The sequence below is a fragment of the Centruroides vittatus genome, unplaced genomic scaffold (genome assembly GCF_030686945.1).
Source record: "Centruroides vittatus isolate TY-2023 unplaced genomic scaffold, ASM3068694v2 contig_391, whole genome shotgun sequence".
Classification (NCBI taxonomy): Eukaryota; Metazoa; Arthropoda; class Arachnida; order Scorpiones; family Buthidae; genus Centruroides; species Centruroides vittatus.
Window position 1 is genome coordinate 792852 of NW_027122207.1, and position 24974 is coordinate 817825.

A 24974-nucleotide genomic window follows, 5' to 3' on the forward strand; every position below is an offset into this window, starting at 1 on the left:
TATTGAGAACAGACATTTTCAGAAATGCGTTAGGATTAAAGATCTGTTAGCTCCTAAGAAAAGAAATGGAGAACTGTAAATAATATATAAAGCCAAAATTAAGTATAAAAAAACTGTTATAAAGTACAAAAAATGCAGAGAGTTATGAGCATTTACTTGTGACATCACAACGCAGGCTGAAATTTTTAATTTAAAATGTGCGCTTTTCACTTCAAATTAGTAGTGGCTTGCCCCGGTACATCATACTTTTCCTGCTAGCAATAAAGTTTTGCCAGTCATTAACTCCTTTCTGGGGAAAATTTTTGAATTGAAATAACGTGACTTCTAGTTTGCACTGGAAGTTTATATATTAGTTATTCAGGACCTTCTGCCCCTAAGCTATTCAAAATATCAGGTTTCAACTTTTGTCTAAGGCCGCGACTCCACTAGCCGTAAAAGGGCCGTAAAACCCCTCACCGTAAAAGCTTTTAATCATGTGACCATGATATTTTACGCCTGAGCAGGTCTTAAAACCAATGTAAAAGCGAGTTGAGCAGTGTTCAACTCACTTTTACGTTGGTTTTAAGACCTGCTCAGGCGTAAAATATCATGGTCACATGATTAAAAGCTTTTACGGTGAGGGGTTTTACGGCCCTTTTACGGCTAGTGGAGTCGCGGCCTAACTTTGTTCTTGAGATTAAGGAAGGACAGTGGGAATTTATAGGTCTACAATTTTTCAAATTGCAGCCCAATAAGAAATGCCAGAATGGGCTGCAGACCATCATTGTTAAACCCTAAATATACTGTATACATACACAGGGTTGTTCAAAAGTAACTCACCAGAGACAGGTGCTGTTGGAATGCACACTCAACAATTTAGGGTGTAAATTATGTTGTAATATGTAATCTCAAGGTATAAATTGTACAGTTAATTATCATCAATTTAGTTATTGCAAGATGCAGAAAAATTTAATTCACAATGCCAACTAATAGAAAACTACAGTATTATTTATATTTCTGAGTTGGATATTCAATCAAATAAATAATAATAACTAACTGTACATTATATATTGATTACATTTTATGATTTATACTGTAAATTACATATTCTCCCTGACAGCACCTCATATGGTAAATACCTCTATACACATGCTACACATAACTCTAGTAAATTTCTTTAAACAACCTGTTTATGGGAAAGGCTTAAAAAAAGATTGGATCTATTGGTGTTTAGTTAAGTGTTAATGTAGGACTTAAGATATCAAATTCATGTATATCTTTGTTCAAAAATTAAAAAGCATAAACAAGTATTAAAACAGTTCATAATAGAGAGTCATAATTATTATGTTCCTGAAATTTGGTTGAGATAATCTTTTAAATTTTCTATGATTTGTCTAAAGTTTATTGTAAATGTTCATTTTGAAAGAATTACAACTTGTGAACAAAATTTATATCCAATAATTTTAATGTACATTATTTGAAAAATGATACTACTACATAATTTGTAATGATAAATTTATTTATGAATAATGTACACAGAAAACTATTGTACAGAAAATAATTCTATTGTATTGAAATAAGTTAAAATATTTATTATGCATATAAAAGAAACTATAAAGAATTTGTATTTACTGAATATTAACTGCATAGAAACACTGAAAATATAGTTCTTAATTTGTATACTGTGAATATACAAAATTGTATGGAATTTTTTTCTGTACAATTTAACATATATTGATCAAGATTATTCGGGAAGCGGAACATCTTTTAAAGACGCATTCATGCGCAAAACTGCTCCGGGACTGGGATAGGGACGCATCTGATACAGGGGTCCGGAGGCAGTGGTATCGGCTCCCGTCTTTGCTTCTCCCTTTCTTTCAAGTCCCGTCGACCAGGTACCTCTGAATATTGTCAAAAGTAATATTTATTAATTTAAAAATTACATCTACTTATAAACTATTAATGTAAAGATTTACCTTGGTGTGTCTGAATAAGCTGCTGGATCCATTGGATCAAGATCATTTTCTCTTCTTTTGTTTCTATCTGCAATGTTTAATGTTTAATACATAATTAATTAATACTATCTGAAAAAAGAATTTTCAATTTCAATTTAGAAAAATTGTAATTTATATCTTATTTTTATTTCTCTATTATTTCTTTTAACCCTAGTAATTTTAAACAATTTTATAACACATATAGTAAATAAAGACCTGTTGAGGTGACCTTATCCAAGGTGAACCATAGAATTTTTTTTTCTCAACAAAGATGAGAGACTATAGTATGCTGTATTTCATTTCGGAGATCTTGGCTGGGCAACGCACTTGAAAGGGGATGTAGAAATTTTTAGAAAATCTTTTGTGAAATTCATATTATTGTGATAAGTTGCCAGAGGAGTTTGATGACTTATCTCAATTTTAATGAGAATGAATTTTTAAAAATGGTTAAAAGAAATTTCAATTGTAATTGTAGATTTACATTTGCTTTAACCTTTCAATAGTGGAACAGTCAGATGTGGTGCTACCACTTAGTTGTGAAGAAGAAATGTGGGGAATTTTTAAAGTATTTTTTTAACGCATTTTTTTCTCATTACTATTTCGGAAAAAGATTCTGTAAACAGTTATGTCTAGTAAAGAAAAGTCTTTTTTTATAGTTACATAAAATTCACATAAAAAATGAATTTTTTTCATGGTAGTTTTTGGCGACACCCCCAAAAGAATTTAGCGAATATATACATTCCTCACCACTGCCACACGATCGCCCTTGACGAATATATTCATCGCTCACTGCTGGGTGGTTAATAAATAAATAAGTTCCTGTTTTAATTTTATTTACATAGTTTTATTATATAATTTAAACATCATTATGCCCAGGGGTGAAGTCATAAATTAAAAAGTGCCAAGGCACTAATGGGCACTTTTAATTGACTTTGAATCTCCATTGTACATGGAGGTGCCACCAACAATTGAGTTTTGTATGGGTAAAGTGCACCTTTGTGGAACAACATCTGCAAAACAGCTTGAATGTGCCAAAAATGATCTAAATATTCATAGTCATATTTTTTGTACTGATTATGTTCCTCAGTTTTTGGCTGAGGAATATAGTCTAAAGAACAACTTAGATGTTCATGAAGTACACAGGCTTTGCCCTGCTTAAAAAAAGTACCAGGGCATTACTGCCCTGGTATGACTACAGCACTGTTTATACTGAATAATTAGGTTTAACCTAAAATTAAGAGTACAATGTACACCTTAATGCATCCAAATCCAGTTTATTTAATAATTTAAAAACATTTCATATCTGAATTTTTGATATCCAAGGTATGCTCAGTTCATTATAATAATTTAATATTTAAAATATCATTTGGCTTTGAGACGTTTGTATGTATATATACACCATGCTGGAATAAAGCGATAGCCGGCTGAGTGCCATAGTGGATGATTATAAAGGTCATGGGCTTAGGAGTTGTCCCCAGTTGGTGCAATGAGTAACCATGGATGGTTATATCAAGAATTAAATATGTCTAGAAGTGAAGAATTGCTTGGAGGTCTGGGTGGTGTAACTGGCAACATATCTGCAGAGTATGTGAGCATTGCAGGTTTGAATCCTATTCTGAGCTTATTCTTTTCTTTCAGACTATCCTAAATTATTTAATAAATATTAAATTATTAATTTTGATAAGAGATGGCACCTAACATCTACCTTTAATACCAAATTACTTAAAATCTAATTATTAATGGTAGTGAAAAATTGCCTGATACATTACAGCAATCATTTGGCTCTATTAATAAGATTGGGTTTTGAGATATTTATATATAAAAAGTAGTGCTATAAGAATTTCATGTGAATTTATTTCATAAAATTTATTATTTTTTAATGTAAATTTATTTATCTGTTTAGATTAAAATGATTAATACTGTTCATAAACACTGAATAAAAAATAATGTATGAATGATCAAATATTTCATAACATGCATTTAATTAAATGCCAATTGTTTATTTAAATTTTTCACAACAATATGTTCTAAATTGAATTTCTCACTCTCTTCTATTGTTTACTTCTTAATGATCAAAAGTTGATTTCTATTCCATAATGATATCAGTCATTCATCCAATAATTTCTGTTTTTTAATTAAAATAATTCTTTCATTGAAATTTCTCTATATAAATGTAACACTGAAAATAATATTGTACAATATGTATTGTTATTTTGTTATTGTTACACCCTCACTCAGCTACTTACAGGACACAGCAACTTTAAGCAATACTTGGATAGATTTAACCTTGGGGACAATCCACAATGCAATTGTGGTATTCAGGAGGACCAAACACCACTTCACTTAGTTTTTTGCTGCAATAGGTACAATCACATTAGGGATAGTTTAATGAGAGCTGCTATTCTTGAAAGGTACAACTAACCTTGCAACCCGCACCAACTCATTCACATGCTTATAATGTTCCATCATCTACTCGCATTCATATCCCTTAGTGGGGCTCTTGAGAGCACTCACTCTGGGGGCACGAATAGCAATTAGCTTTTCTTTGCTTTGTTTCAACTGTCAGTATATAGCTGCCTTTCAGCTTTGTATTTTAATCCTTATTTTCTGTCTTCTTTTTCAGTCTAAATTTGGTTAGTCCTAGTTGTAAGTTACATTAGGGACTCTTAACTTAGTTTCCAGTTAGGTTAAATTAGAATAAGTTTTGTTAGCTTGAGTTGTCTGGTTAGGTTCGTCCTAGGTTATGGTAGGTTAGTTTAGTTAGTGAATAAGTTAAGATTTAAAAAAAAATAAAAATATAATAATAAAAAAAACAAATAAATAAATAAAATAAAATAAATTTTGGGGTCTTGCTCATTTGTCTCATCTAGTTTGTCATTGTGTTTGTTTGCTTTTCGTGCTGTCTGTCTAGCTATTAAGTAGTATTAAGATTTGTGATTGCATTCAGTTTTATTAGTATTAAGTAGATATAAGTCTTCCTATTAACAGCCACTTGGCACTGACTTCTATACTTAGCTATTCATGGCAGCATTCAATTATTGGTGTTCGCTACACTCGGGTTTTTTTTTAGAGCCTTCGGGGACTACGGCATACAGCCTAAAAACTGCACGCCAACATCAAACATAGAGGGTACTGTAGCAGGGTTTAAAGCAGTCATGGCAGTGAAAAAAAGTGAGAAAAGAGAGTTCACACTGAAAAAAAGCTAAAAAAGCTAATAGTGTTAAAGTGAACTAAAACAGGCGTTATTAAAAAAACACACAAACACACACATATTTTGTATCAATAACATTGCATATGATATTAGATTGATTATTAAGTGGACTGATAAGATTAAATATGAAAATGGTTAGGCTGAGTTTATACACCAGAAAAGTGACCAGTAAGACTGCATTAAGCCAGAACAAGCCTGCATTAAGTTTTCATGTGCCCTGTACCGAATTCCCACCATTACACAGCAAAGCAAATGGAAAAGTAACATAACTACCAGAATGTGTTTCCATATAATATGCCAAATTTCAAAGGTACATTTTTTGATTTCTTTATTAAAAAAAATGTAATTAAAGAAGAAAAAAAACAACTGGCAGAATCAGTGGGTTCATGTTCAATACGTAGCAATACCACTAGTAATTGTGACTCAAACATTTATTTGATAATTTTATCAATATTTTTTAAATGATTAAAAATAAAATTACAGAATTCATTACTGGTAATACTAGTCTTCAAATCTATTCCCCTGAGTATAATAAAACAATTTGTTAGTCATTTGACCCGCAACTACTACTACTACTATAAAAGTTTAGAAGGCCGTACCTATGGCTTAGCCTTAGAAGAGAAGTGAGAAGAGGAAGAGGGGGGAAGATGGGGCAAGGATGATAGAAAAGTGTGAAGAGAGGGCCGTGAGCGGTAAGTACCGGGCAGAGATAAGTAATGCCAAGATAAGCTTTTACAAAACGTGGGCCTAGGCCCACAGAGAACAGTGTGGGTGCTCCAAATTGGAGGTGACAGATGAAACCCGACAATTACAGTACACTTAACTAAAACAAGAACAAAATGCTCCTTCGAAGGAGAGGTAGCACACAAACACCAACTCGGAGTGGACGAAGAACACCACGAAGCAAACGCCGTTACATGGAATTCCGAGTAAAGCACGGGTGGCAGATGAACATAAACTGACGAACCACTGTCTTGGGGGACCCTGAGTATCATGTAGGACTTACTACAGGTTCAGGGGTACAAGAAAGGTCGCGTGATGGACAACCCCCAGATGAGAACATAACATCCCCAATGTGGGGGAACAGAGCCCGATAGTGAAGAGGCGCCCGACAGAACACTCGGTCCCGATGAATCGAACACAATGAGATAGCCTTTAAGAAGCCGAACGTGGGTGCAAAGACGAACACCCGGTGAGAGCCCCAGGGCTCGACATAACAGAACAATACCACGACAATACACGAAAAGCAAGCATTCGCAACAACCTTTGTTGACAAGTTCCCATCTTGGGAAGGTCCTGGGTGCCGTATCGGACTTACAACCGGCACAGGATTACAAAAAGCCGCGTGTAGATCTATGTGGCAGGATCAGAGGAGGGACGCCTACTGGAGCGCTGGTTAGTACTAGGATGAAAGTTCGGAGATGTGATCCCTGTGTTGTAGATGAAGGTCTTGAAGGCAGTTGTTGTTTTCTTGTTGAAGAGAAAGTCCTTATTCTAACAGGGCCAATGGAACCCTTGGGCGTACATGACACTTTCCAGCTGGACACGGTGGGTAGAGTACACTGGGCAGTGGAACAGTATATGTTCTGGTGTTTCTTTCCCCCTCTTGCAATCACACATTCCGTTGCCTTTGTTCAAGAAACGTTTAAGGTAGTGTTTAAAGCCGCCATGCCCAGTGATGAACTGCGTTGTATGGAAGTCAGGAGTGTAGTGGTTCGCTTTGTTCCTCTCTTCAATGGTTGGGAAAAAGTCAAAAGTGCTCCTTGCCGTAGAACCAGTGGCCCACCTTTCTTGCCACCTACTGATAGTGAATTCGTGGAGCTGAGCTTTGACCCAGCTGAGTGGGACGAGGGAGAAGGTAGGTTCCGCTATATTACAGATGGCCTTCTTTGCTAAGAAGTCCGCTTTGTCGTTTCCTAGTACTCCGGAATGTCCCTTGGTCCAATGGAAAGAGATGTTAATGTTTTTCTTTGCCAGCATGTTGGTCATAAGCGTGATGTCCTTAATAAGTTTTAGATTTGTGTTTAGTGCCTGGATCTGATGGAGCGCCACCTTACTGTCGCTAACCAAGGCTATCTTTTCCTTGGCTCCTTGTTTAACTGTCCTCTGGACGTATTTCAATGCGTTGGAGATTGCCAGGCTCTCGGCTTGATTGCTCGTACAGAATGGACTTAATTTGAAATACGCCTGATGGATCACCCTACTGTTGTTGTTGAGGTGCACAAAGGCAGCCCCTACACCCATTGGGCCTTTCGACCCATCCGTGTAGATAGTGGTGCAAGTCTTCTCACGAATCCCAGAGTTAATGTCCACCACTGGGGGCACGGTGGCGGGGTGCACTAGACTGTAATCATTATATTTATCGATACCATTTTTGAGAATGTTTTCAGCTATGGTTTTAATCCGAGGTGGAGTAGTATTGCAGGTGACCAGGTGAGAAGGGAAGTGCTTGAGTTGGAATAACCAGTACCTACCAGCCGCCTTGAGGTCGAGAGGGACGGTGTTGGCTATCACTTGCAGCCCACTGGTCGGGGCCGTCCGATAGGCCCGACACACAGTAATGAGACAGCAGCGTTGAATTGTTTGGAGTTTTTTACTGATTTGTTGCCTACGGGTAGCATATCCCCAAACCTCGGCACCATACAAGACAGCCGGCTCGATCGCACAATGGTAAATAAGAGAAGAACTTTTGTGGCTGAGGCCCCAAAGGTTCCTGCTAATGGACCTAAGAGCGTGCGACATGGTCACCGCTTTTTGCTTTACATAGTCCATGTGGGGCGACCAGGTCAATTGGCTGTCGACTTGTATTCCAAGATATTTGATTATGTCTGTACACCTGATTCTCTCATTCCGAATTTTTATTGATGGCTTTTTATTGAGCGGTTTCTTCCTTGGGAATACGATACAAGCACACTTATTGGTGTTGATGATTAATTTGTTTTTGACAGTCCAGTCCTGGATGTTGTCCAGCAGGGAATTCATTCCGCTTTGAAGAACTTCTTGATTCCTGTGGTTCATCAGGATAAGGGTATCATCTGCAAACCCTATGATTTTGGCTTTCAAGTTGGAGTGAGCCTTATCCTGGATGTGAAGAAGGCCATTGTATAGTATTATCCAAAGTAGGGGGCCCGAACTCGACCCTTGGGGGCATCCCCTAGTAATCTGCTTGATGACCATCTTGCCAGTTGGGCCCAACTGTGCTTGCCGGTGTGTGAGAAAGCTTCTATAAAGCCCAAGGATGTTAGAAGGGCAATTTATATTTTTCAAGGCCAGAATGATGGCCGGCCACCAGGCGTGGTTAAACGCCCCCTTAAAGTCTATGGCTACAGCCAGAGTATGTTGGTCTTTCTTCTTAGCCTCCTTTATGCTGTTGATTAGTATTTGACCCGCAACTGACAGAGAAGAGAGTTTATGAAAACAATGTAATTAAATGTTTAGCAGTTTGTTGTCCTTCACAGTAGGGAACTGGCAGAATCTATTACTTTCACGGGAGAAAATATATAAAGCTTTCTACTACCCCAAAGTTGAAAAATAATACAATCCCGTGAAATTTAACAAATCTGATGTCAATAAGTTAATGACAAAATTATTTATAGAGAGTTGATATTTGATAAGTTTAGTTTTTTGCATTTATAGATCAAATTACAGAAATTATAAATAAAAATCTCATTTTTTAAAAATTAAAAATCATAAAATTTCGCTTACAAAAGATCCAGATGCAACGCACGCTTTATATTTTTATAATCGCTTTGTTTTATTAGACACAGATATTATTCCTATATAGATTTATTAATCATAATAAACATACATTATGTATAAAATTACATTAAAATAACACTGTAATTAACGTCTAAAATGAAAAAATAATTGAATCGAGTCTCGCCTCCATATTAATTAACGCGCCACAGTAATTAATTGATCACGTTGCATCAAATTAAATAATTTATAAAAATTAAAATAATAAATACGTTTATAAAATAATTGGCTATATCTGTTCGCAATGATAATGTAAAACACACTGTACTTATAGTTTAGCATTTCCGATAATATTTAATTTATTTTTGAATTTTAAAATATAAGAAAAACAATTTTTTAAATTAAGTTTTACACATTTATATCTGCAACTTCAGATAATACAAATATATATGAATCCGCCAAAAGAAGTTAATTAATAATAATTAAAATTGAGAAAAAATATAAAACTTTCAAGGTAAGGAAACTTGTAAAAAGTGTGGTATGCGATCTCGTCACGCCTATCTCCCCACTTTTCGTAACTAAATGGTTTCACAAGCTTTACATTGAAGGTAAGCACACCTCGTGCTTCAATGCTACAAAGACGCCCTCTCAGCAGAGATGTACCCGCTGCCCTCCTATAGCCAAATTATAGCCACGACACTAACCAATGCTAAATTTTTCCAACAATGATCAATCATAAAATTTTTTCATATATAAATATCAATACATAATTATTCATATAGGTACTTCTCACCTCTTACAACATAGGAAAATTTACAACTTAACACATTGTCATGCTATGGGCTTTTTTGAAATTTACTGAAGAAAAAACAGGAAAGAATTTTCATTAAAAAATTAATTTTTATTTTGTAATTCAATTTTAAATATTTATCAATAACAACTTCACTAGGTATTTATTTTGATTGTCTTGAATACTATTTAATCTGACAGTTAAAAATAACTTTTATATTGCATCTATATTTCTGTAACTTTTCACCCATTGAAAATAGTAAGACATTGTAAAATTTACTAAAGTAGAAAGCTACTTGATTAAAATTATGTTTCTATGCATTATGCAGATTAAAATTTATAGGGTTTTCCTCTAAATTCCAATATATCTTCATTTAAAATTTCTCAGAAAAAACTGTGTGTAAAATTTCAATTCACAATTTTTTCTGTAAAATGCATTAAAACTCTTATCTACAATACAAACTGAACAGACAAGAAGGATGTCTAGTAATATGTAAAATCCATCATTCTTGTGTTACTTTTATTCTATTGGCTCCACGTACAGTAACCCCTTGTTATATCATGCATGTAAGAAGACAAACCCAATAAGTGATATATCAAATGGTATGATATAACTGATTTATCTATCCATTATTGGCTAATGCATTTTTATACTTGGAAGACAAAAAAATTGATAATCTAAATGAGCTAAATTATCTATAATGAAGGACTACTGTATTATAAAACTAAGCATTTATTTTTCTAAACATATTACAGTAGAGAGTCGTTAATCCGAATCCCGGTAATCCGAACGATTTTCAGTCGGACTGTGTCGTGCCGAATCGAACATTTTAGATACTAGATTTACTTCTAAAGTATAATTTTCATGTTTTTATATTCTTCAATATATTTATTTTGTTTGTACAAAATAAAGAAATAATTATTAGCCTCGATTATTATTATAAAAATTTTCGTTAGGCTTAAAATCAACAAAAATTCAACATGAAGCGACACACAACAGAGAAAAATTTGAACATCGGACAGGTTAATATATTTTTCGTACATAATCGGTTATCCGAACAAATCACTAATCCGAACAACCCCAGTCCCCAATTGATTTGGATTAACGACTCTCTACTGTAGCTAAATATTGTTATGAATAAACAAAATTTGTATTACAAAATCAACTATGATTTAAAATTTATTTATAATAGATTTTATAATATGAAGTTTTATATACACTCATTGACAAAAAAAAAAGTTGTTATGCACCAAGAAAAATGTGTTGGAATCAATACTTTATTGGTATAAATGTAATGGCAATGGTAATAAGTCACGACAAAATAATAACAATTTCCTGTCCAACAATGGTTCAATTTAAAGGAAACTTTAGTACCATGTAGGACCTCTTGCTGGATACATGAAATGATATGATCAGGCATAAGCACTATATGCTATCCTATGACAGATTTACCCATAAATGCTGTGATTACCATTCCTGATCTTTCACACTCCTAAGATGACTGAAGTTAGTATCCCATCTGATACTGTACCATAAATGCTTGATGGGTGACAAATCTGGGGATCACACAGGCCAAGGAATGTGGCAATATGATGAATTCATGGTATCAGTAACTATTTCAATTTTATTTTCATTACTCAATGTATCACATCAAGTTTATAATTGTTTATGCTATCCTATGATGATGATGATACCTGCTTAAATTAAAGCATTCTTTTAATCTAAAAAAATTACATTAATTTATCAGTTTAGTTTAGCACAGCAAATTATAGAGTAGGCCTATTTAATTTCCATTTTCCAAACTATTTAGTAATAATTATTAAATCATCAATCATTGTTTTATTTTGTGTGCAATAATTTGCAGGGACACTTTCAGTTCTAAAAATATTTTCACTATTGTTCTCTTGATAGTCTAGGATGTCCAGAGGCTGCCAGGTGTGTATGTGTGTGTGCATGCTCGTGTACTTGCATCTTCAAATATCCACTTGCCCAACACTCCTCACAGTACGGTCAGAACAGTTCAGATGGTAGATAATGCCTACTATCAGACCAATCTGCTTCCTTCAGCCAATGATACAGCTTTTCTCAAAATTTGTTGGCAATACATAATGTCTTTGACTGATGACTGATGTTTGAAGACATCCAAATAACAGATTAAAAAAAAAACTTTAATTTTCAGTGTATAGGTATTGGGTAAAACTTAAAGCACCTCTGGTTGTACACCAGAATTGAATCACAAGTGTAATTATTTACATACCCGTCTGAGACACAACTGTATGCCAAGTTTTTCAGTAATTGGACAATTGAGGCTTTTGCAAAAACAATATGACAAAATTGGGCAAAAATGATTTTTCATTGCATCTGGCAATCCTGGTGGGTGACTTGCCCATGAAATATGCAACAACAGCAAATGCCAATAAAAATATTCTACATGAAAGATTTTGAGGTTTTACAAAAACAACACGTCAGCAAGTAATGTCAAAATTTATTCACAAAAACAGTAATTGTCAGAGATATCTGGTTTTTGTGAAAAAGTTGACTTACGAGATAGCCAACAACATTGAAAGATATTCTGGATTGCAATAACCTCAACATTATTTGACAATGTCTGATATTGGTGGGTGTTTGTAGCCAAGAAAGAAGAGGAATGATGATATTTGAGAGGCCAAAGTTTGTGGAATTAACCAAACAAATCACAAAAGGAAGAAAATAGGAAAGCATGTCATGGTTCCTGATTGCAGGTATGCAAGCATCACGCATTTATTGAATAACAGTTGAATCTCAAATCAGCAAGAATTATAAAAGTCACTGAAGATGAAGAGGTTGTTTAAATTTGTAATACATACCTGGATCACACAAAAATATTCAGATTAGAAGCACCAGGAAATGGATCAATGAGTTGACAGAGCTACAAGCCTACAAAGATCTAATACCAGACAAGAAATTTGTGGACTGCCTTAAGCTATCATCATTCCTGTAGAAGATGGAGAATAAGAAGTTCTACAATGTCAAGTGTTACAGATGATAAATAACAAATGAACATTAAAGAGGAAGACAACATCAGGGGCTGCAAGGACTAAGAAATGACAAATGCAAACTTTTTCGTAAAAAAACTTTGGGTATAAAGTTTCTGAGAACAGCATAAGTCAGAAACCAAAATTTAATTTTTCTTGGGTGTCAAAGGCAATATTCTGGCAATACACCAAAACCTTCAGAATAGCTCACTGTTTTGTTAAATGGAAATATGTCTATGTGTAATGCAATTTAATAGAAATGATTTTTTTTTTCAACAGTACAAATTTTGACATATGCTGTATTTGCAAAAAAAGGCCTCAATTTTATTTCAGTGAATAACTTTTTTTTATCAGTGAGTGTATATCATGTCTTAAAATAAAATTACCATATTCTCTAGATCGTTGAGACAAACGTCTTCGATGTTTTTCTTTTTCTCTATAATCATCATCATCTGACATTTTATCACCTTCATCATCAATATCTTCAGATTCCTAAAATAAATAAATTCAGGATTATAAAATATAAAAAATTTTTTAAAAATTTCTTATTATGTTTTATAAATTTTTATATAAAAATATCAATCAATCAACCAACATTTATTTGTTATGGCTTTTGCCTTTGCCAAGGGGTTACAAAATTCTAATAACGTTAATAAATACAGACATTGTTATACATGATTACAAAAATAATATTACTAATTAAGATATATTATTTATTATGTTAACATGTTTAATGAATAACATAAAAATTTATAAACTTTATACAACATATCAGAACTTAAATTATCATCATATAAACAAAACATATTAAAATCAGTTGTCATATCAATATCTATAATCTAAATTTTACAAAACAGTAGAAAAATTGTAAAATTGGTTTTTTGTCAGATCCTTCATTACAGAATTTTAATAAACTGGTTCTTTGTATATTTTTCATTATCCTGGAATATTTCATGAAATTATAAACATTTTTAAAAATCAAAATATTAGTTTATTAAATCCTATTTGTATTCATGATTTTAATTATATAGCAACACAATATACATATACAGTAGAGCATCAATTATCCGAATATCAATCAACTGAAACATCAATTAATCAAAATCTTTCCAGTTGGCAAATTTGAATATCCGCTAGTGCTGTGGCACCGCAATCTTTGGCTATGTCTTAGGCTACTCCAATATTATTTTTGTTGGTGTGTATGTTTTAGCTGGCAGCACTGGCACGACCATCAGCAGGTTTATGGTCACACTTAAGGACACACTAAGATTTGAACGCATTTCAACATGGGATAGGTAAATATATTTTTTTGTACATAATTGGTTATCCAAAATTTCAATTAATTGATGCTCTACTGTGTTATATATATATATATATATATATTATATTTTGTATGTATGTATTTGTATGTAACTCTTTAAATCAGTACCTGTTATGTTATAATTTATTTTGAATTGCAGATAAAATTATATAACATTTTTTGCAGATAAGAAAATCAAATAATACATTGAAATTGCCATTTAGAAAACATCAATGCTTTCTTTATATTAATGTTATTAATGAACACATAATTTAATAGTTATTGTTTAATGATAAGAATCATGTTTTTGAAGTTGTAAACTCTAAAAATTGTTACTTAATAAGTAAGTTTCTGAGGAGGAAACTTTTGATATGAAATAAAATAAAAACAAACAGATATTACTTACACTACCACTTTTATCATCATCAGCTTGACCATCGGCATCCATATCCTCCATTTCTGTGTCTTTCATCAATGCTATAATGCATTCAAAAATATTAAAATTAATGTAAATATTTAAAATATAAGAAATTAATCATGTTTAAAAAATACATGATATTTCTTCTTATTAAAAAACACATATTATTTCTTCTTATTAAAAAACAAATTTCTATTTCAAGTAATCAGCATTTGACAATAAACTGTAAAACTCACAAAAACAAAAACGATAAAATGTAAAGAATTAAAATGTTTACCGCGTAATTTATCGGCCGGTAAAGTTATTCTCGCCCTCGGATGATTCGGCGGCAACCAAGACACTTCGTCATTCGTCATATTCCAGTAATAAAATCTTCCTCTGTTTAAAATTGAAATTATAAAAGATTTTAAAACTGATTTATAAAAAACAAATTTGAATAGTGTTAAATATAAAGAAGCTATCTTAAATGTAGTTTTTAAAGCAATATCAACAAAATACTCTTTAATAATGCATTTTTTCCTTGTTAGAAATTTATAATCATCATACTCACGTTCCAGGATCATATACTTCTTCCCAACCATCAGGTAATGGATACTTCTTTAACATTTTTAAACGTTTTCTCTCTGTGTTTGGGGAAGGATTAGGTTTTCCAGCACCCCAATGTTCTCTACAAAATGCCGAACATTCGTGATAAATATTCCATTTATTAGGACAACCAATTACAACGCTTTCTTTGTTTTCGTGTACTTCTTCTTGTTGAGGTAACGGTATATCAGCTGTTTTTGTAGAATCGTCGTAATCTTCAGCAATAACCTCCTCTTCGGGTTCTGCTTCAACAACTAAATTTAAATATGAATTATTTTCATTGGTTTATAGTAAAGATTTAAAGTGTTACGATTTAATTCCGATATTCGATAATATTAATATAAATTATTATTGAAATAAAAGCATCAATACATTAAATGAGTTACTTTACATAAAAATAATCAACCTGGTTCCGGTTCAGCTTTGATTATTCCTCTCTTCTGTAACCTGGAGAGTAAAGCAGAAGGTAGAGGCATCTTCTATAAATTTAATTATTCAATTCGATGTTAATTTTTCATAAAGGCCGACAACAACATTCGCACGTTCAAATAAATCGACAAATTTAGTTCTCGTTTCTCCCGTTTGAGGATGCAACAGTAATACCTTCAAAAGATAATTATATAATGAATTTTTAATAAAAAAGATCTTTATTAAATTTATTTACTAATTATTAATTTCTTTAAATTTATATTAATATATATACATGTTTTATTTTATTTTGAAATTAGTTTATTTAGATTAGTCTTTTTTAACTCTTCCTGCCCTTTTTTTTTTTAACTCTTTTTGCCCTGTGGGCACTAAGAGGGCCTCTTACTCTTCCTGCCCCATGAGTACTAAGATAATCTTTCTTCAGGTCATCGTGCACACACGAGGGCAGTCAGATAGTGAGGGACGGATCATCCACGAAAAATCCCTGGGGTTTTTTCGACCCGTCTGTATTTTATTCCAAGTACCCCAGAGTCACGGCCTGATGGCCGAGCGGTCAAGGTGGCAGCCTACCGTTCCGAGGGACCCGTGATCAGATCCGGACTGGTCGAAAAAGCTCCTAGGAATTTTTCAGTCCATCCAGATTTGTCAGAATCTGTTCCTAACCACCCGGCCGCTCCATTGTGGACCATAATGGGCTTGCTAAAAAAAAGTCATCTTAGTGCCCACAGGCGGAAAGAGTTTAAGCATTGTGATCAAAAGTGTTATTAGGAATTATTCATTAAAAATGATTAGAAAATGATTCCTATATATAAGTGACAGCTTAACATGTTAATTTCGCGTTCCAGACTCCAAATTGATTAGGCTACCATACCAACATTAATTAGCAAGTAAAACTGGTGGCTATAAATAATTTGAAATGACGAAAAAAAAAATTAAAACTAACAAAATGGTTGGCGATTTTTTAAAATTTTCCAGAGCCAACCCTGTTTCTGTTATTCTCTTTGTCCATCGATCATCGCTTAATTTTCTCACATGCCCAACCTAACCATTTTTTTTTTTTTTAATATATATTTGGAAACAGTCTTTACAGTCAGTGGCGTAGCTAGGGGGTGCGGTAGGTGCGGTCCGCACCGGGCCCCTGGAAAACGATAGGCCCATGGGGGCCCCAAAATCACGAAAAAAAACCCGAAAAATTTTTTTGGGTGCTCACAAATCTGGTTCCGCACCGGGCCCGGGGAATCCTAGCTACGCCACTGCTTACAGTTTGCACATATGCAAATAATTTAGCAATTCTAATGGTTTGAGCTGATTGCTGTCAAATTAGCTTCATGAACTGTTGGCAGGTGTTTGATCTCACTGGCTATATCCTTTGTAAGGTAAGCTGGATTCTCTCGAGAAAGACAGTACTTTTTTCTCAAGATCTTCTCAGATAGTCAGATAGTTTCAGAGAAAGCTGAACTTATTAAAATATTCTTTGCAGCTTTGAAGTGAATTGTCAGCCCACTTATCGAACCTTCAATGAGAACATAAGAAACACTTTCTGAAATGTGTTTTCTCAGATGACTCATCTATATCGTGTAGTTCTGATAAATTGATATCTGGAACAGTGTCATCATAAAATATTGCTCATATATGTTTTACTGCACCTCAATAACGTGACAATTTGATTTCCTAATCGAATTTGGAAGCTACAAGCTTTGCCTCATTCCAGACACATTTCCATTTGTTTCGGAGTTCGGTTGTTCAAGCAAGTTTCAAATGTTTGATACTTCAACGACTAATGTTGCATCTCATGCTTAGATAACTTTATTGGAAAAATCAATTGGCACAAGTAACTTATTCTCAAGTAATCGGTTACTTTTCTAACCCCTTTTAAGTGATTAAAAAAAGTAACCAATTACATTCGGCTAATATGGATAATTATTAGCCTCCTATTAACTTATTCTATTAGATTGTTGAAAATAAAATGTCCGAGTTTTACTTCTGATTTTGAACGTTTATTAATTTAATTAAAAACTTACATATTCAATCAAAATTGTCACCACCAACATTAATGCACTTTTCCCAATGCAACAAGGGCGTCGCCAGGGGAGGGGCAAAGGGGCAGTTGCCCTCCCCTAAAAATTCGAAAAAGTTATTTAAATGCTAAGATTTAATTAAAATAATCTTCTTAGGCTTCTTGTAAGTTAAAGAAAATGTTTTATTTGAGGTATTTCTTTTCCGGTACATAGTAAATGATTAAAACTTTATGAATCGTTTCTATTTTACCTACATACAATTCATATCTTCTATCAATTTACATCATCTTGCCCCCCCCTTACCCATTGGCTGGGGTCGTCCTTGCAATGCAATAGAAATGCATTAACGCCAATTTGATAGAAATCACGAGAATGAAAATCCAGAGTCATTAGAAGTAATTTTTATTGCGTCCTCTTTCTTGAAACCTTTTTTTGCCAAAAAACTGTCTAAATGTATATAAAAAAGTGACAATAGTCTGTTGCAAATATATAGTCTGTTGGCAAAAAGTCTGGAGAATAAGGTGGCGGGAAAGAATTTCAGTTGAATACTTTAATTTTTGTGACGAATAATTAAAGAACTGAAGACCTCCAAATGATTCTAGTTATCTCTCTCACTGAGATCGTGTGGTGCCCATTTGTTGAGCTTCTTGGCTTTTCTTAACATGTTTAGATGTTGAGAAATGGTTACATAATGTCCAGTATGTTCAACCTTTTTGCAATTTCCCGGACAGTCAGGTAATGTTCTGATTTGATGATGTTTTTTAATTTTGATTTTTGAAATTTTTATTCCCAGAATGAAATTTTTTGAACCAATGGCTGGTGACCTGCTTACTCACAGAACATTCACCAAAAATTTTATTGGTATTTCGGGATGCTTCGGCGGCATTATGTCCATATTTATATTTGTAAAAAAAGGTTATGCAATTTTATTTTTTGCATGAAGTCAGAAAAAGTACTCTTAGACATGTGGAACCCACAATATAAATCAAATTACATTTTAAATTCACGTATTATATGTGTGCTCTTCCAATTTCAAACATACAACACTGTAACCATGGAAAAAAGTTGAACTACAAGGCCGGAAAGTTTAAATTTTAAAAAACGACCTATTTTATTTGCAACGACCCAATAGGCCAAACAATAAACATTTATGATACAGGTAAATGATGCTACATAAGACAAACCACCATCGGTATCATTTTTAGAATTTGGAGTCAAGTTAAGCTCTAGTATTTCTTCCAGTGCAACTTTAATACCCAAAAGATGAGCTGCAAACGGTTTTACACTTTCGACTCGATCTGACCATCTAATGGCAGATATTCTAAAGCGTAGCCTATGTGTTTGTTCTTTTGCTATGTGCAAAAGAATGTAACAATTGTTACATTCTTTTTAGACTAGAACTAAACAAATTATATACAGTTTGTGTAATCTCAAAGAATGTAACTGTTTCTGGAATGTTTTCTGCTCAATGGCGTAGCGAGGAGGATGCAATGGGGTGTATCATGCCCCGGGCGCCACTCGCAGAGGGGCGCCCAAATGATCTCCAAGACAAACTACATGTGCTTCTACTAGCCTACTATGTTCTTTTGTGTTGGTTGCTGCACAAATCTGCACTGTGCCCTCATCCTGGCCTATGTTCTACGGGCGATTTCATCTGTTTTATCTGAGCTCTCTTGAGGAGCTCCTATGTACTTACTGTGTGTAAGTTGTTGCATAAGATCTGTTCAGTGTTTGTAACCTGGTCCTCTGTTTATACGCGGATTCTGTTTATGCTGTTTTACTGTCATTATAATTGTCAAAGACATTGAATCATTTTACTGACATGTTTTCTAGTTAATGTATATTTTCGCGTTTTTGTTCTTTGTTTTTTTATTTTTTTATTTCATTATCATACACATTGTCGGTTCTATTGCTCAGAATGTAACACCACTGTACTCCATGTCTTTCTACCCCGACTGTGCCTAGCGGTGTCGGGAGAAATAAAGTTTATTTTGTCTGTCTATGTGTCTGTCTGTCTGTGTTTCTGGAGAAGGGAGGGGGCGCTAACAGTGTCGTGTCCTGGGCGCCCAGTTGTGTTCGCTACGCCACTGTTTCTGCTGCATTATTTCTACGGAGATTGAGTGTGAGATACACGCAGTGTGAAAATATAATACATGAGTTATGTTCAAGTAATTTGACTTGTGCACCATTGTATTTTTCCTGTCATATTTAAACCATTGTCGACTATGAACACAATATAGTGCTTACAGGGCCGGATTAACCCACTTTGGGGCCTAAGACATTTTTTCCTACCGGGCCCCCTCCCTCTCCCACAAGAAATAATGCACACAAAAAATATAAAACAAAACTAAATACAGTAATACCTCACATACGAACGTTTCAGCATACGAAATTTTCAGTATACGACATGAAATTCGAACATATTTTTGCTCCACGGTACGAACAAAAGCTCACCATACGACGTTACATTAGTTCGCAGCGCCACTGTCATGATCACGTGTTCTTTCTGATTGTGACTGTGACTGATTTTATTGAAAAGAAACATCCCGAAAAGGTTCACACTGGCCGCATTGCTGCTCAGTTTAATGACATTTGCCTAAGTCATTTTAGAAACATTTTAAAAAGTAGGCAAAGCCAAACCTCTTTGGATAGATATTTTACCAAGCGACCTGTATCTAGTGAAGGAAAGAAAGCAAAAAGAGGTGAATAAAAAATTTAAAAAATATATAAAACAGAAAATATTAAAAAAAATTAGTGTTAAGTTATTTTTAGTTATTGATACATTATGTTATGTAAGTTAAGTTTTAGTATCATTTCCCCTTCTCCCTCTTTTCCGCCACCAGTTTACACCTCCATCGTCGTCTATCCTCAAAGGTAAAGTGCAAATAAAGCTACATTTTTTTTTTCATCAATTGTTATTCCATTATGGTTATTTATACATTTACAACTACAAAACGCATTTTTCAGTGTTTTCTTTACTAAAGTTATTTTTTCAATGTACTACTTAGCATTAATTTGAGTGTTTTTTTCGTGTTGGAACGGATTATTTGGTTTTACATGTAATCATATGAGGAAAAATGATTCACCTTATGACATTTTCATGATAGTTTAGGAACGGATTAATTTCGTATTCTGAGGTACTACTGTAATGTGAAAAACTAAAACAAATATTAAAATTTTTATTAATAAAAAGTATTTAATATACAGCAAAAAATTTTAGTTTTCTAGAAAAGTTTGAACAGTTTGTTTATAAATTTAAAAAAATTGAAATTTATTTTATTAAATGTCTAACAAAAGTTATCTTTATGCTAATTAGTCTTTTATATTAATTTCTTATTGCTTTTAGTATTTAACGCTATATTAATTCTTTATAAAATGTGTTTTTGGTATGTATTTTGGAGTGTCTAGAACGAATTAATTGGATTTACATTGATTCATATGGAAATAATTGCCTCGGTTTTCATTGGTTTCGAATTTCGCCGATTGTTTTCTGACGGATTATCGACGAAAACCGAGGTATCACTGTATTTATATACTTACTTTTTTAAACTATCTTGGCTTTTATTTAAATTATTTTTTTCATTATTCAATTTACCTCTCATGGGTAAAATATTATATTATTTAAATATTAACAAAAAAGGTTAAATTAAACAACTGATATGTTAAGGTAATATTGTTATTGTATAAAAGCATTAAGATTAAAGATAAGATAATTAGCATAAAGATAAAAGCAATGGAATTGTTCGGCTAGACACGCGTGGTCTTATCTTGTAGAAGGTAGTTGGACACGAGCTTCTAGCCTACATCGCCCTGTAGTAAAGTGTGACGTAATTGTCATGTAATAGTAGTTGTATGCGCTTATGATGATCTTATCGAGGAAATAATGCCTTCCGGGAATTCTGTTTAAGGGTTACTGGCCCCTATTCAGGCGTTACAGACGTGAAGAAAACCCGGAAAACTTCACGTGGTCAGCCCGCCCTGGCAAAGCGCGAACCCATGACTGAACTCCCAGTGTTCAGCAGACGGAACCGTTGGCCAATGGTGGGCCGTCGCGGGGTAATATTCACACGAGAAATAACGCCACACTGCGCCGGAAAACGCGTGGGTCGCCCTTTGTATTCGCAAAATTAGCAGCGAGGTCACTTGAGCACGCTGACGAAATCCGAGGCAATCGACGAAAACAGAAATTTTTCGCGAAAAAATCGACGATAACCGAAGTCAACAAAAACCGAGGTATTACTGTTTAAATAAACTTTATTTAAAAATTCTGTTTTCTAGTCTTTAATTCAGCAAAATTATCAATTATTTCATCATAATTAATATTATCCAAAGCATTTTGTTCGATGTATAAAACAGCTAAAGAATTTAATTTTGATTCATTCAGTGAGTTTCGTAAATAATTTTTTACACGTTTTAATACTGAGAATGACCTTTCACCAGATGCATTTGATATAGGCAAGGTTAAATATATTCGTAATAATATCTCTGTATTTGGAAATGTTGACACTATTTTTGTGCTCTTTATAAATTGCAGCATATCAGATGGCAACGTTAAATTTTGGCTTTTGCAAATTAATTTAAATTGCAACAATTCCTCGTCCAATTCTTCAGTATCAATGTCGCCACTGTACCATTTTTTTAGCAATGCGGTATTAATTGATACGTCCTCGTCGTCAGCTATGTTTGTATGAAGAGTTTTAAAAATTTCATCAATATCTTTGTAACTTTTGCTTCTAACTTTCAATTCAAGAGATATTTTATCACAAATTACGTAGAAACAATTTCGCTTAAACATTTCTTGGCTCTGACAAAAACTTACATTTCCCTCATCATTATAAGCATCATCAAAGAAACGTTTTCTTTTTTGGGACCTTTTTCCAAAATCACAATACACTTTTATTTCTGACGTGCTTAATGCCTCTGCTTCTATTTCCAGAAATGAACTTCTTAAACTATTAACGTAATCATATAAATTGTCAAAAATATTTACTGCAAAAGATAGTGGCAAAGTAGGATTTTGTAAGGATTGACTGCTTGCATTTATTCTGGAAAGAATTTTATCCCAAATAACTGTTAACAAAATGAATTCTAAAGTATTCATTTTGTTTGCTATTTTTCGTGATTCTTCTTTAACAGAACATTTCTGAGATTCCTCTAAAGATATTTCAAGAAGAGCCCTTTTTATTTGGTCGAACCCAAAGCGAATTGCCTTAACTGCATCAGCTCTACAAGACCATCTCGTAATACATAACTTTTTTACTGTGAAATGTTTATTATTTGTGGCAAAAGCTTTTTCTAAAATGTTCCACCTATACGTAGAAGCCGAAAAAAAGGTATAAATGATTTCCAGTAAATTAAAATATGTTATTGCCTGCAAGCATGATTCACTAGCACTATTTATTACTAGATTTAATGAATGCGAAGCACAAGGAACGTAATGGGCTGTTTCACTATGTCTTTTAATGCGGTTTTGGAGCCCATTGTATTTGCCGGACATATTTGCTGCATTATCGTAGCTTTGTCCTTTACAATTGCTAATATCAAGTCCGAATTTTGCAATATTCTGTAAAAGTTCATTTTCTAATGATTCCCCCGAGTGAGAATAAATGGGAATAAATCCAAAAAATTTCTCGATTGGGGTTCCATCTTCTAATAAATAGCGCAATATAAAAGTTAATTGGTCTACATGTGTTATATCAGGAGTAGAGTCAATTATTATAGAAAAATATTTGGCAGCTTTAACTTCTGTCACAAATGTTTCTAACATTTTCTTGTTCAATATTTCAATAAATTCATCACAAATAGTCGAAGAAAGATAACTCACGTTGCCTTTTCCAGCTGATCCATATTGTTTTATATGCGATGCTAAAAACTCATCAAATTCTGCCAAATATTCTAGAGCTCCAATGTAATTCCCGCTTTGACATTCAGAAAAAAGTTCATTAGAGCCACGAAATGCCAGAGAATTTTTAGCTAAAAATTTTATTGTTGCTACCACCCGCAGCAGTACTTTTCTCCAGTATTTTTTTTTTCTAAATACCTTTTTTCAACTATAGTATCTATACGTCCCTCAACTGAATTTCTTCCTATCAAAATTTCAATAGAATGCCTATGATCAGTAGAACGTTCATGTTTTTTTACTCTTACACTTACATTTTTCCAGTCCGAGAAGCCTTCTGTAAAAATGGTTCTTTTGATCGCAAATATCTTGCAAACATAGCAGTAAATTGCTTTACTTCTTGGGCTATACACTAACCATTCTCGCTTAATTTTTTCACCGTTTGCCTTGTTACGAGTAAAAATATATTTCTTTAATGTCCGAGTTACAGTTTTTCCACCTTCTGTCACTACTTTTTTAGCGGTGTGTACAAGAGAAATATTTGACGATGGTTTATTTTTAAGCAAATAATGTTGCATGTCTGTTGTTAAATTTAAAGGCCATAATGAAATGTCCAAATTGTCAAAAACTAAAATATTATTAACGGTATTTGATCTACCTTCTATATTTTGTATTTCTACTTCATTAATTGCATTTTCGTTTTTCTTCTCAACCTCTGGTATGTTTTTGGCTTCTATATTTTTCATTTCAACTACTTCAATTATATTTTCATTGTTTTCTATCTTTTCTATTTGTACTTCTTGATTTTCACTGTTTCCAGAATATTCACCAACGTCCTTTTCTTCAGGCTCAACTTCCACATTGATATTGTCTACTTTTGTATGAATAAAATATTTTAGCAGAGCGTTTCTATGTTTATTTGCTTCTTCCTCCAACTTCTTCTTACACTTTCTTTTCTCAGAACCCGAAGCGTGATGATAATTCATTTTCTCTAATATATTAAAATTTATAATTTAACAAGCTCAAATAATAAAAATTATAAAATTACAGTAGACCCCCTATAACACGGGTTCATATAAGACGGATTCGTATAACACGCTAAAAGAGGCTCGTACCAGTATAACACGGTAAAAGAATGAGTCAGATTGTCATGGCCGACTCCTGTCTCAACAGGATTGGTCGAATCTGGACCAATAGTGGGCATTGTACAAACCGTTGAGTTTAAACAAGCGGCGGACCTACTAAAAAACATTTATTATTCAACAGTCATAAAAATTAAATTTCTATTAATGACGTCTCCAAAGTTCAGTGAATTTTTCGCAGAATAACTTATCGGGAAACACGCGTCCGCCGTTCGATGAGCCGCTCCGCGACGAAAACAAGCTTAAGCATGGGCGTGTTCAAACGGTGCGCACTCGGTAAGTATTCCTACAATTTTTTGTTTATAAAATAGTTTATATGGATTATTTCCAAAAAATTATACGTGGTTTGGAAATGTTCGAGTCAAATTAGTCTAGAATCGATTAATTTTATGGAAGAAAATCTTTCAAACAGCCGTACCTACTAAACTGCACGAGTGCCCGGCTCATAAATTTGTAAAATCTAAGTGACTCGTACAACACTGAATTCATATAACACGGAACGTATCTACCGTGTTATACGGTTGTCTACTGTATTATAATAATGGTAAATGACCTACCT

The 24974-nt window shown here is 33.5% G+C and overlaps 2 protein-coding genes across 2 annotated transcripts; both read right to left on the minus strand.

Moving 5' to 3' along the window:
* Nucleotides 1–1505: 1505 nt before the first annotated feature.
* PQBP1 (poly-glutamine tract binding protein 1) lies at nt 1506–15556 on the minus strand. Its single transcript, XM_067271033.1, has 7 exons — nt 15394–15556; nt 14953–15241; nt 14680–14780; nt 14391–14461; nt 13071–13176; nt 1956–2022; nt 1506–1880 (listed from the first exon to the last, which is right to left on the minus strand). Exons 1-7 carry the CDS (start codon nt 15461–15463, stop codon nt 1724–1726), a joined length of 861 nt encoding a protein of 286 aa, XP_067127134.1. The 5' UTR covers nt 15464–15556; the 3' UTR covers nt 1506–1723.
* Nucleotides 15557–21692: 6136 nt separating this feature from the next.
* LOC136975920 (zinc finger MYM-type protein 1-like) lies at nt 21693–24259 on the minus strand. Its single transcript, XM_067271086.1, has 2 exons — nt 23475–24259; nt 21693–23352 (listed from the first exon to the last, which is right to left on the minus strand). Exons 1-2 carry the CDS (start codon nt 24257–24259, stop codon nt 21693–21695), a joined length of 2445 nt encoding a protein of 814 aa, XP_067127187.1.
* Nucleotides 24260–24974: the final 715 nt, after the last annotated feature.